This window comes from Elgaria multicarinata, chromosome 22 (genome assembly GCF_023053635.1).
Source record: "Elgaria multicarinata webbii isolate HBS135686 ecotype San Diego chromosome 22, rElgMul1.1.pri, whole genome shotgun sequence".
Lineage (NCBI taxonomy): Eukaryota > Metazoa > Chordata > Lepidosauria > Squamata > Anguidae > Elgaria > Elgaria multicarinata.
Window position 1 is genome coordinate 5141820 of NC_086192.1, and position 14078 is coordinate 5155897.

A 14078-nucleotide genomic window follows, 5' to 3' on the forward strand; every position below is an offset into this window, starting at 1 on the left:
GAGGGGAGAGGAAGAGACGTGCAGGAGTTGTTTTTTTTCCTGGCGTGCTCAGGCTCTGGTTTTGGTGAATCTTCAAGGGAAATGAGTTCCAAAGGATATGTTGCAATAGCAACAAAAAACACCTGGTTAAGCCTCCTTTGTTGGTTCGTTTTTAAAGTCAGTGCCTTTGTAACTACAGGCCGGAAGGCATCAAGAAGTACCCTTGTTTTTCTATCGACTTTTGTTATATATATTTAATTCCTTGGGTTCTTTTTGCAGACCTTAAAGCGCAAAGAGAAGGAGTACGAGCACGAGATGGAGCGGCTGGCGAGGGAAAAGATCGCTACGCAGCAACGGCTGGCGGAGCTGAAGAACGAATTGACCCAATGGATGGATATCTTGGAAATTGACCGGATTATCCGACAGACGGTTCAGCCGGAGGACGATCAAGCCTCCACCTCCACTGCTTCAGGTGTGTCACGGGCGCCTCGGCGCGCAGCTTGGTGAAAACTTGGTGGTTGAGCCACACGGCCCCCCGCGCTCCGTAAATGATGCCTGTACTGCGCTACGCTTTTCTGTAAACCTGCTTGCTTGCGAAACACACCCTTTGTGGGTTTCACTCCAATCCAGGCCTGAGTCACCCTTGCATCCTGCAGAGGTTGGGAAGTGGGGCCCAACGGATTACGTCAGACTACAACTCCCACCATCCCTAACCGGAGCAGTTGGGAGTTGGGAGTCTGGAGGATCACAAGTCCCCCAGGCCTGGTATGCAGGAACTCTGCAAGTGTCAGGGCGAACATTTCCCAAGGCAAGAGTGAGGGATCTCTTTTCTGTTGCTAGCCGGATTCCCTCAGGGGGGATCTGTTGGGGGCAGAGCAAGACGTTCCCTCTCTTTTAGCCACCACGTTTGCTCTCTCTTTCTGCAACCACCTTTTTCTGTTTCTCTCTCGCTCTCTTCCTGCCACCTCCTTTTCTCTCTCTGTTTACTACCATATCCTTTTCTTTCTCTCAGAAAGACACCCCCCCTTTTTTCTTTCCTCTCTCTCTGTCTTTTAGAAAAAACAGGACCACAAGGACTAGCCCATATAACCCTATCCCCTATTAAAAAAACAAGGGCACAAAAAAACCTAATTAAAACATACCTAACAACATTTATTATCACAACGCTCCTGACCATAATAACAATATCAACCTACTAGCCTAACACAGCGGAGTCAGCCTCCCTCCCTCCCTCCCTCCCTCCCTCCCTCTCTCTCTCTCTCTCTCTCTCTCTCTCTCTCTCTCTCAGAAAGACACCCCCTTTTCTCTTTCTGCCTGTCTTTCTACTATCCCCTTTCTCTCTCTCCCTCCCTTTCTGCCACCCCCTTTTCTCAATTTCTTTCTGATACTCTCTTTTCTCTTTCTGCCTGTCTTTCTACTACCATATTTCTTCGATTGTACAACGCCATTGATTGTAAGACACAGACTAATTACAGTACCACCAACAGAAAAAAAACCCTAAGGCACACCTGCGATTCTAAGACGCACCCCATTTTTAGATGTTTATATGGGGGGAAAATGCGTCTTAGATCCCCTAGAATCATAGAATAGCAGAGTTGGAAGGGGCCTACAAGGCCATCGAGTCCAACCCCCTGCTCAGTGCAGGAATCCACCCTAAAGCATCCCTGACAGATGGTTGTCCAGCTGCCTCTTGAAGGCCTCCAGTGTGGGGGAGCCCACAACCTCCCTAGGTAACTGCTTCCATTGTCGTACTGCTCTAACAGTCAGGAAGTTTTTCCTGATGTCCAGCTGGAATCTGGCTTCCTGTAACTTGAACCCATTATTCTGTGTCCTGCACTCTGGGAGGATTGAGAAGAGATCCTGGCCCTCCTCTGTGTGACAACCTTTTAAGTATTTGAGGAGTGCTATCATGTCTCCCCTCAGTCTTCTCTTCTCCAGGCTCAACATGCCCAGTTCTTTCAGTCTCTCTTCATAGGGCTTTGTTTCCAGACCCCTGATCATCCTGGTTGCCCTCCTCTGAACACGCTCCAGCTTGTCTGCGTCCTTCTTGAATTGTGGAGCCCAGAACTGGACGCAATACTTTAGATGAGGCCTAACCAGGGCTGAATAGAGAGGAACCAGTACCTCACGTGATTTGGAAGCTATACTTCTATTAATGCAGCCCAGAATAGCATTTGCCTTTCTTGCAGCCATATCGCAATGTTGGCTCATATTCAGCTTGCGATCTTTCTCTCTCGCTCCCTTTCTGTCACCCCCTTTTCTCAGTTTCTTTCTGCTTCTCTCTTTTCTCTTTCTGCCTGCCCTTTCTCTCTCTCGCTCCCTTTCTGCCATGTCATTTTCTCTCACTCTTTCTGCTACTCTCTTTTCTCTCTCTCTCTCTCTCTCTCTCTCTCCTTTCCTTCCTGCCAGAGGGATTTTGCAATTAGGCCAAGGGCTGCCCATTGCTGTCCTAGGGGGTCCCCAACTCTTCTGCGCTGAATTTCCCCCCAGCTGAATTTTTGAGCATGTCAGGTGTTTGATGGAAAGCAAATCACCAATGAGGATCTAGAAAACTTGCTTGAAAAGCTAAAGTTAGTTACCGTAATAATCTATAATATTTAATCCTCACAACAAATACGCACATTTAAAATCGGTTATTCCTATTTTACATATTGAACATCAAAGCATTAGATTTGCTGTGTATTTTCTGGTATTGTGACTTTTCTGGGAATATAGACTAGGGACGGGGGAGAGTGTTATTCTTACCTAATTCACTCCTCCCAAATCAGTACATTAACCAAAAGACAGTTATACTTCAATATTTGCACCTTTCTGAACAGTGGAATTTTTTCACTTAAAAATGTCTACTAAAATGCAGATATTAAGTGCGTACGAAAATGCTGTATTAGTGAAAATTACACTATTAAGAGAAAATGCCTCTTATTATGGGGAATTGCTTGCCGGATTGAACCAGGGTATCTTCCCCATGAAAAGCAGGCGCTGCCCTGAGAATTGCCCCTCCGCCCTTCTTTCTAGCAGCTTAGGAATTTCTTAAAGAAGCGTTTAAAACCAAACCTTCCTGTTGGTCTGTTGGCGTGTGGACGATTGAGCCAGTGTGGTGTAGTGGTTAGAGCGTTGGACTGGGAGCTGGGAGATCCGGGTTCTTGTCCCCGCTCGGCCATGGAAGCCCACTGGGTGACTTTGGGCCAGTCACAGACTCTCAGCCCAGCCCACCTCACAGGGTTGTTGTTGTGAGGATAACATGGAGAGGAGGATTCTGTACGCCGCCTTGGGGGTTCTTTGGAGGACAAAAGGCAGGGTATAAATGTCATAAATAAATATTCTCCCTGCTTTTGTCTTCCCCACAGAAGGCGAAGACAACATAGACGAGGACATGGAAGACGACCGGCCAGTGAATTCGTTGCCAAAACTCGCCCACCGCTCGCACCCCGAGCTCCTGAAAGCGGTGCCGCCCATCGCCGCGGCCGCGCCCCACCCGTCGGTCCTGCCTCTCGCGCAGAAGCCCGCCCCGCCCCACGGGCAGCCCCCCCTCCAGCCCCAGGCGCTGGTCCCCGCACAGACTCACCTGGTGGCAGCTTCCACGGTGCAATCGACGGTGATTGCTCACACAGCCACCACCCACGCCTCGGTCATCCAGACCGTCAACCACGTCCTGCAGGGCCCCCAGGCCAAGCACATCGCCCACATCGCGCCCTCCACCTCCAGCCCGGTCCAGCTGAGCACCACGGCGCAACCCATCGGCCACATCACTGTGCACCCGGCCACCCTCAACCACGTCGCCCACCTGGGCCAGCAGCTGCCCATTTACCCGCAGCCGGTGGTCGGCCACATCACCCACAGCATTTCTCACCAGCAAGTGAACGGGACGGCCGGCCTCGGCCAGCCGGCGGTGGTGGCCAAGCCCGCCGTCGGGACTCCGGTGGTCCACCACCCGCAGCTGGTCGGCCAGACAGTCTTGAACCCCGTAACTATGGTCACCATGCCTTCGTTCCCAGTGAGCACCTTGAAGCTTGCTTAGGAATTGCCAGTGGGGCTGAAAAACTCCGTACATTCCAGCTGCCTCCCTCTTCCACGGCGCAGAGGGAGAGAGAGAGAGAGAAAGAAAGAGAGAGAGACAATAAGCCCGCCCACAGAGTGGTGCAAAAGGTCGGGGGGGGGGGCGCGCCAGGCCGGAAAGACCCCTCCCCTGGTTTCCCTTTTCCTGTTCTGATTTCTCTTAACGCAACCGAGCAATTGACCACACGAAAAAGTCAAGGTTGCTTCTGCACTTGAATTTCCCCCTAATCAGAGAAAACATTGAATGAACAGCCCTTCACGGTGATGATTAATCATTCCCCCCCCGCTTTTTTTTACATGTAATCAGTGAGACACGACTATAATAACATCCTTAAGACTTTTAATTCCCCCCCCCCAACCGTCCCTCCTTCCTTCTTTTTTTTTTTTGTCGGGGGGCGGGTCTGTGGAGAAGGATGTGTTGCTTCTTCGTTTTTTGTTTTTTTAATGGCTGATCTCTTTATTGAGACTTTGCATAGATTAAGACAAAAAAAGAAATCATAGAAATATATATATTATATATATTTATATATATATCTACCTGCCTATAGCTACATATATATATAAATATGGTTATCAATGAAAGCCGTTGACGAGGCTGATTCTTTTGCAGGAATATTAGACGCAATGTTAACACAAATTCTTTTCCTTTTGGCGAGAGACGACGGAACCTCCTTTTTAAATAAGCATCTTTAAAAGACAGATGGTTTGGTGGACCAGGGTAAAACCATATTTAAAACAAACAAACAAACGAGACATGTTACGGTATTTTCCTTTCAGTATATTTGCATTTCAGTAAACCATCAATAATCACTGTGACTTGTTAATGGCATTTTGAGGAAACCCTCTGTCTAATAAAAGGTAAAAAAAAAAAAAAAAAATTACACACAACCGAATTTTGCTGTTGTAATTCCTAAATCTCACATGCTATACATGATTCCAGTTGTGTTACGTATCCACCTTCATCCCTTTCCCATTTAAACAAAAACAAACCCCTTTAATTTGCACTTCTCGCATTTTCACAGGACCTGCTGTTCGAAGTATTGGGCGGGGTGTGTGTGCATCAAATTGCACATGGTTCTCTTTCGGGCCGGATTGAGAGACCGGCTTTCCTCATGTGGTACCCAAAGCAGCTTCCTAAATACCCAAAGGGTTTCTTGGGCCATCTACATTTCCTCTCAGGAGGAGGGCCATGTGGTCATAGGAGTGTGCTGCACATTTCATTTGGGTGTGCAGTGGTGCGGGGGGAGGTGGGAAAGTGTGCTTTCTGGGGCCTCCAGAAAATGTGGTAATTCCCACCCACCCCCCACCAGCATACTAATGGTGGCTGCCATTAGCGTGCCCGGGGGAATTACTCACATTCTGTATGTTCCGGAGACATTAGGGGATGCCTGGGCACACCCGGCACACCCTGTACTCACGCCTATGCATGCACTGTGCTTTCTGATTTAATCTCAGATCTGCGAATGCAGGTGGTGTTTGCGATTCTTTGCAAGCACACCCTAAATGTTCAGCTTTCATGGTAAAAGGAGCGGCGACGGGGGGGGGGGAGGGACTTCCCCGGTCACTTCAGTGTTGGTATGTCTAGTAGATGAGAGGCTGGAGCTTGGCGGGGAAGCAGATATTTTGGCAGAAGAGACGGGCTGAGCCTGAACGTCTTGGGGGTGAAACCTGGTGGCTGTGGAGGGGGGGGGCAGAGCTAAGAACAACTGCTCTAAAAAGCAAGAGGAAACAAGCTTTTGACTCCTCGCATGGAGACCTTCAGAGATTCCGAGGCAGTGGAGGCTGGTGGCTCTGACGTCCGTGGGGCGGTGAATCCGTTCCGGGTTTCAGTCAGAACTCTAAAGGAGCTCCCCAAGGTCCTGACTGAAACCCAGAGCGGATTCACCGCCCCACGGACATCCGAGCTGCCAGCCTCCCTTGTTCTGAGACTGACAGTGGGATGACACAAATTTGGAGGAGGATGGAGCTTCCGTGGTATATGAGTCAGTATAGCTCTGAATAGCAGTGGGAGGGGGAACAGTGGGAGAGGTTTTCTGGAGGCATCTGGTTCGACCCTGTGGGAAGTTTTGCCTATTGGGCGGTACAGCACTGAAATTAAAAACCAAGCAGCGTGCAGGACTGAGCAAGCAACGCTTATAGACACAGTTACCCGGGATTGTGTACGCATGGCCTTGTGACATTTGGTTCTGGTTTTCCGAATCCAAGCTGCCACTTTTTAGGACACCCGAACCCTGTGGCTGATGTTTTAGTGCCAGATTCGTGACCGCGCCTTTCGCTGCGGCTCGTAGGCTTGAGATTTGCTTGGCTTTTGGACCCGCCCCGGTTTACAACTCGTTTCTCCGTAGACACCAACATGTGCAACGTAATTTGCCAACCACGGATTTTATGTTCTGTCAACGGTACACGTTTTGCCCTGATAACCGTATTTTACCTTTTGAGGTGCCACGAGACTGTTGTATTTTTGCCACAGCAAACCGACGAGCGCTCTCCTTTCGATATATGCCGGCTGGTCATTTATTGTTGCTTTTGGTGCCAGTTTGTATCCCAAGTAGGTTTTTATTTTATTTGCATTTTAAGTGAACCCAATTGATGTGTAAGTTGGCTGTGAGCCAAATTTGTCCAGAGCGAGGTGGGATAATTATGGGCGTCTAAGTATGATTACCGTGGGGCTGCGAGGTTATAGGGCTTGAGAGGGCGATCAGGTGGAGAAAACACATTTGCTTGATATGTGGGGTGAGATCGTTGGACGTGTAGGATGATTTGGCTTTTGATCCTGGATTTTGATCCTGGATTTCCTCTTTGGCTTTGGGGTACAATTTGCAATGAGCCTTAAATTAGCCGGAATGCTGCCATTGGAATGATTGACACACACCTAAATCTGTTAAATTTGAAAGGAGTCATTCCCTCCCACTCCCAAGATCAAAACGGCCTTTGGCGATGCCCAAACATTCCTGTTTCACCTACCCAGCTTCTCTTCTCCTTTGGACCAGACATGGTGTGTCATAAGGTCTGTGCATTCTGTTGCCGTTTGTGGTAGATTATAATGAGTGAGATGTGCAACAAAATGTTGTAGTGCACTCTTATTCAAGCTGCAAGCCAGTCAAAGCAATCATGCCCTATTCCAGGAGACTCCAGTCCGTCCACATTCCTCCCCCTCCTCTTCCTCCTCCTCCTTCTTCTTCTTTGAATCATAGAATAGTAGAGTTGGAAGGTGCCTATAAGGACATCAGTGCAGGAATCCACCCTAAAGCATCCCTGACAGATGGTTCTCCAACTGCCTCTTGAAGGCCTCTAGTGTGGGAGAGCCCACAACCTCCCTAGGTCACTGATTCCATTGTCGTACTGCTCTAACAGTCAGGAAGTTTTTCCTGATGTCCAGCTGGAATCTGGTTTCCTGTCACCTGAGCCCATTATTCCGTGTCCTGCACTCTGGGAGGATCGAGAAGAGATCCTGGCCCTCCTCTGTGTGACAACCTTTCAAGTCCTTGAAGAGTGCTCTCATGCCTCCCCAAAGTCTTCTCTTCTCCACACTAAACATGCCCAGTTGTTTCAAGTCTCTCCTCGTAGGGCTTTGTTTTTCAGTTTTCAGTTCTTCTTCTTCTTCTTCTTCTTCTTCTTCTTCTTCTTCTTCTTCTTCTTCTTCTTCATCATCATCATCATCATCATCATCATCATCATCATCATCACCACTCCATTCCTCTACTAAAAATACACAGAGCAGCATAGGACATAATTGTAACACAATGTAATCTATTTAATTAAAAAGTACAAATGCAACTTCCAATTTCTCAAAGCAATGCCAAAGAATGCCGCCGTGCAACCAACTCTAAGGTCAGCCTGCGTAAATGATGTCAGTGCCTTAAGCCTGCCATCCTAGGCATGGCTGAATGCAGAATGCTTGAAGTTGTAGCACTTTTCTCCGTCCAAACATGCATAGGATTGCACCGTAAGGCTGCAACCTGAAGGACCCTGGGAGCCTGTCCCAGACATTGTACGATTCGTTAGATCTCCTTTTCCGAGGATGGAGAGGGAGGGCCTCTCTTGGAGGGGGAGTTGCAACCTCAGCGTCCCCACCCACAGCCATGGAGGACCCGGTTATGACGGTTCCTTTCTGATGCCTGGACTCAGATGACAGGAAGGGGTAATGGGAGGCATGTCAGGGATGGGCCATGGGGCATCCTGGGAGAGCCTGTGGGTCTGCTGTTCTCTTGGGCCCCAGACCTGCCCTAAAACCAGGCAGACGCCTTCAAGGCTCCGGTATTGGAATTGCTCCACAATGGCCCAGAGGCAGCCCTTTACCTCGCAGTAAGTCTCATTGAACTTAGTGGCACTTGCTTCTGAGTAGACACGTCGGATTGTGCTGCAATACCAGCAGCCATGGAACTAGGTGTTGCATAATAAAAGCCCTTTGAAATAAAAGTGTCTTCAGCGTCCAGCAGAAGAGGGGCACCACATGTTGGCATCCTCGCTTTTCTCTTGAGCCACCCGAAAGGGCACGCCTGTGCGTGAGAGGGAGGTTAGCCGCAGGCTCAGGGGAAACTCCGAGGGTTTTGCAGAGCAACAAACAAGGGCAGAAATAAGCCCCTGCCCCAAAACCAGGCGATGGAGGAGTGAGCAGGCTCCGTGGGTCTAGGATGCTGATTGTCTGTTGGGAGGGAAATACCTAGAGGCAGGGAGAACAGAATGGAGTGTCCTTGACGGAGGCTTGGCTGAAACGGAATGTTTCATTGTGGGTGCCGCTTCATTGTAGATATGTCAGGGGTTTTTGGATCGGCCTTTCCAGGTGGCAGACGGAGAGGCCTGCCCTCTCCTGCCCTTGGAGAGGAGGATCTATTCGGCCCTGGTTAGGCCTCATCTAGAGTATTGCGTTTAGTTCTGGGCTCCACAATTCAAGAAGGATGCAGACAAGCTGGAGCCGTGTTCAGAAGAGGGCAGCCAGGATGATCAGGGGTCTGGAAACAAAGCCCTATGAAGAGAGACTGAAAGAACTGGGCATGTTTAGCCTGGAGAAGAGAAGATTGAGGGGAGACCTGATAGCACTCTTCAAATACTTAAAAGGTTGTCATACAGAGGAGGGCCAGGATCTCTTCTCGATCCTCCCAGAGTGCAGGACACGGAAAAACGGGCTCAAGTTAAAGGAAGCCAGATTCCAGCTGGACATCAGGAAAACTTCCTGACTGTTAGAGCAGTACGACAATGGAACCAGTTACCTAGGGAGGTGGTGGGCTCTCCCACACTAGAGGCCTTCAAGAGGCAGCTGGACAACCCTCTGTCAGGGATGCTTTAGGGTGGATTCCTGCATTGAGCAGGGGGTTGGACTCGATGGCCTTAGAGGCCCCTTCCAACTCTACTATTCTATGATTGGGCCTTGTGCCACTTCCTCTGTGAGGCTGCAGAAATACCCGTGGCAAGTGCTCCTCTTACGACAGCGGAGATCCCAAAACTTCCCCATTCTGCCGACACCACCCTGGAACGGCGGAATTCCTGCCAGCCCTAGTGCTTATTTCCCTCCTCCTGGACTCTGTGCAACAGGGATGTTTTTTTCAAATGCTCACCAAAAGAGAAAGCAGTCCAGTCCCTATGACCACCACGTCCCTTGCCAGGGTTCGGGGAAAGGGTAGTTCTCCATCGATTCTTTCTCTTCCCCCCACCCCACCGAGTACGTGACATTTTACTTCGTAGCCGCAAAAGGACAGATCGTGATCCTGAGAAGCCAAGAGGCTTAAAGTTTTCATGGAGGCAGCAAATGCTTCCACTCCAGCCTGTCTCCTGTAAGGGACAAACAACCACGTTTCTAGGGCCAGTCACATTAACTCTGAACTCTCCCCATCTCTCTCAAGAAAAGAAAAACAATAGCTCTCCTCTTATGTGCAATTGAGCCTCGTGTGGCGCAGAGCGGTAAAGCAGCAGTTTCTGCAGCCGAAACTCTCCCCACGGCCTGAGTTCGATCCCAGCGGAAGCTGGTTTCAGGCAGCCGGCTCGAGTCGACTCAGCCTTCCATCCTCCCGAGGTCGGTAAAATGAGTACCCAGCTAGCTGGGGGAAAGGTAATAACGGCCGGGGAAGGCAACGGCAAACCATCCCGCTATAAGGCCTGCCGAGAAAAAGTCAGCGAAAGCTGTCGTCCTTCCAAGAGTCAGTAATGACTCAGTGCTTGCACGAGAGGTCCCTTTCCTTTTTTTTTTCTATGTGCAATACAATTTCTTCATTACAACGCCATCTCATCTTTCAGGAACAAAAACAGCATAAGATAAGTAAATATAAGGTGGTCCCGTTGTGTTTTTAAAGGAAAAGGGCATATTTTGGAATTGCTTAATGCTGTGACTCCATCTTAACTTGCTGGGTTTTTTCTTTCTGTTTTCCAGGAGTCGTGTTATGAGCGAGAACCCGCCGCCTCTTACGTGAAATGTTGCTTTACGTGCAGGCCTGGGTGTCGAACTTAGGGCTCAAAATATCCAGCTTTGGAGATGAGGCAGCCCAAACGCTCTGCCAAGGAAAGGGCAAGGCCCTGATCCGGTGCTGGAGGCTGTCCTGCAGAAGTGTCATATTGGCTCAGCTGGAAAGGCTTCGGCCTTTAGTGGGATGGGTGACGGCACGTGGATGTTGTGCGCCGTGGATCATTCACAATAGGAGGCTGGGGCCCTGGGCAGAGGACGTGTGAGCAACCCCTGTGCTCTGGACTTTCCTCAGGCTGCACTGTAATTCAGATGCAGAGGAGAGAGTGAACTTGTCTCTCCAGACTCTACTATGTGGAAGGTGCCTGGAATGGAGAGGTGAGAATCATCAGAACTGCCAAGTGAGACAGTGTGGCATAGTGGTTAAAGTCTTGGGCTGGGGAGATTGGGATACTAGTCTCCACTTGGGTAGGAAGCTCACTGGGTGACTTTGGGCCACTTGCTGACTTTCAGCCTAACCTACATGTTTAGCCTGGAGAAGAGAAGATTGAGGGGAGACATGAGAGCACTCTTCAAATACTTAAAAGGTTGTCACACAGAGGAGGGCCAGGATCTCTTCTCGATCCTCCCAGAATGCAGGACACGGAATAATGGCCTCAAGTTAAAGGAAGCCAGATTCCTGCTGGACATCAGGAAAAACTTCCTGACTGTTAGAGCAGTACGACAATGGAATCAGTTACCTAGGGAGGTGGTGGGCTCTCCCACACTAGAGGCATTCAAGAGGCAGCTGGACAACCGTCAGGGATGCTTTAGGGTGGATTCCTGCACTGAGCAGGGGGTTGGACTCGATGGCCTTGTAGGCCCCTTCCAACTCTGCTATTCTATGATTCTATGATACCTCAAAGGCTTTTTGTGAAGATAAAATGGAGAGGAGGGCCACCATCTAGAGTATTGCGTCCAGTTCTGGGCTCCACAATTCAAGAAGGATGCAGACAAGCTGGAGCGTGTTCAGAAGAGGGCAACCAGGATGATCAGGGGTCTAGAAACAAAGCCCTATGAAGAGAGGCTGAAAGAACTGGGCATGTTTAGCCTGGAGAAGATAAGATGGAAGGGAGACATGATAGCACTCTTCAAATACTTAAAAGGTTGTCCCACAGAGGAGGGCCAGGATCTCTTCTCGATCCTCCCAGAGTGCAGGACACGGAATAACGGGCTCAAGTTAAAGGAAGCCAGATTCCGGCTGGACAGCAGGAAAAACTTCCTAACTGTTAGAGCAGTGCGATGGTGGAATCAGTTACCTAGGGAGGTTGTGGGCTCTCCCATACTAGAGGCCTTCAAGAGGCAGCTGGTCAACCATCTGTCAGGGATGCTTTAGGGTGGATTCCTGCATTGAGCAGGGGGTTGGACTCGATGGCCTTGTAGGCCCCTTCCAACTCTGCTATTCTATGATTCTATGTACACCACCTTGGGCTCTAACAAAAAAAATGAAAATTAAATAAGAGTTGGAAGTGAACGGGGAATGCAGCTGGTCCCAAGATCCTATAAATGGAAATGCCCGCAATGGAATCTGACCTGCTGCACATGACATGGGAATGGCCTCTTCTACTCAGCTACATGCCTTGCCAGGATCGCTCGTGTTGATCTGTGGCATAGCTACCTTGCAAGGAAGAGAGCGGGTGGTTGGTTGAGGGGTAGCGGAGCCTACTTCCAGCTTTGCTTTAGCTTCTACCCACAACCAGCACGCAGCCCCCAGCAGAATGTGACCCTGACAAGCACAGCTACCTTGCAAGGAATCTTCATGAAGCTGAAATGCTGCCCATGCACAAGAGACCAAACTCTCAACGGGCTTAGGGGAACCCCAAGGTTTGCAGATGTACCCAAAGTCTTTAGGAAAGAAGATACCCTAACAAGGCAAAAGAAAAACCTGCTCAGCGGCCACAGAATAGGCTGACTGATTGTCAGGGGGCGGGTGGGTGGAGAATCCAAAAACGGCTGATGTAATGAAGTATTCTAGAAGAGGGCATGGCTGGCTGGAGCCCTGAATCTGAGCACTCCATGCTCCATTTTCTTCTATTCTCTCTTGGAATAGGAATAGTCCACCATCTAGTGTTCAAGCCTCAAATTACAGGCCCACGTTAAGTGCTGTAGCAATAGTAAACTAGCTGGATGTGCCACAAAATGTTGAACTCCATTCCCACGTAATAGAAGTGCTCCTGTTTAGGGTGCCAGCCACCCCCCCCAAAGGAGAATTCCATTCCCCCCTCTGCATTTCACTTTTTTTCTTTCTTTTCTGATGGTCACTCAACATATCATGGCTACTGAACATGTTGAATTGTTATGAGTCTGTTTGGGGTTAGGTTTATTTCAATTTTTTTGTACTTCTACAAACCGTGGGGTACCCTCAAGCAAGCTGATAGCTCCTTGTTTGTCTGGCTCAGTTTCCACCCACACACTGCATCCAAGTTTGTTTTTAGCGTGTTCAATGTCTATTTTAAATACCGACTTTCCTCGGTTATAAACTAACTGTCAAGACTCCTGTCTAAAACAGTGGAAAACTGCTGTCAGTCTATTTAGACAATAGTGACCTCGAGGCACAATTGTTCCAACTTGGTTCAAGTCCGTGGTTCTTCAGATATGCAGACAAGCTGGAGGGGGTTCCAAGGAGGTCAACGAGGATGATGAGGGGTCTGGAAACAAAGCCCTTTGAGGAGAGACTGAAAGAACTGGGCATGTTTAGCCTGGAGAAGAGAAGATTGAGGGGAGAGACATGATAGCACTCTTCAAATACTTCAAAGGTTGTCACACAGAGGAGGGCAAGGATCTCTTCTCGATCCTCCCAGAGTGCAGGACACGGAATAACGGGCTCAAGTTAAAGGAAGCCAGATTCCATCTGGACATCAGGAAAAACTTCCTGACCGTTAGAGCAGTGCGACAATGGAATCAGTTACTAGGGAGGTTGTGGGCTCTGCCACACTAGAGGCCTTCAAGAGGCAGCTGGACAAGCATCTGTCAGGGATGCTTTAGGGTGGATTCCTGCATTGAGCAGGGGGTTGTACTCAATGGCCTTTTAGGCCCCTTCCAACTCTCCTATTCTATGATATGATTCTATGATTCTATGTTTAGCCTGGAGAAGAGAAGATTGAGGGGAGACATGATAGCACTCTTCAAGTACTTGAAAGGTTGCCTCACTGAGGGCCAGGATCTCTTCTCGATCATCCCACAGTGCAGGACACGGAATAACGGGCTCAAGTTACAGGAAGTCAGATTCCGGCTGGACATCAGGAAAAACTTCCTGTTAGAGCAGTATGACAATGGAACCAATGACGTTGGGAGGTGGTGGGCTCTCCCATGCTAGAGGCATTCAAGAGGTAGTTGGACAGCCATCTGTCAGGGATGCTTTAAGGTGGTGCTCCTTCCAACTCTACTATGTTTCTTTGAGTGTCCGTACCAACTGTTCAGCATTCCCAAACTCCCTGCGGCAGGCAAGCAACCCGATGGCTGATACGGGTTGACAACAGAAGTTCAGGCAGGCACACGTTCAGCCCAAGAGCCAAATTTCAGCTCGGAGAAACTTTTGTCAGTTGCATTCCAATAGGAGATAGAATCTGCAGAACTCAATTCTTAACCACGGTCTTTGGGAACAGAACCT

At 49.2% G+C, this 14078-nt stretch overlaps 1 protein-coding gene across 2 annotated transcripts in view; it reads left to right on the forward strand.

Annotated features, from left to right (window-relative positions):
- MNT (MAX network transcriptional repressor) overlaps nt 1-4083 on the forward strand; it is a 94232-nt gene extending 90149 nt beyond the window's left edge. For both annotated transcript variants that reach the window (XM_063146842.1, XM_063146841.1), the window contains 2 exons: nt 259-451; nt 3327-4083. In XM_063146842.1, coding sequence (XP_063002912.1) covers nt 259-451; nt 3327-3997 — 864 coding nt within the window. In that variant the 3' untranslated portion in view covers nt 3998-4083. The remainder of the gene's footprint in view (nt 1-258; nt 452-3326) is intronic.
- Nucleotides 4084-14078: the final 9995 nt, after the last annotated feature.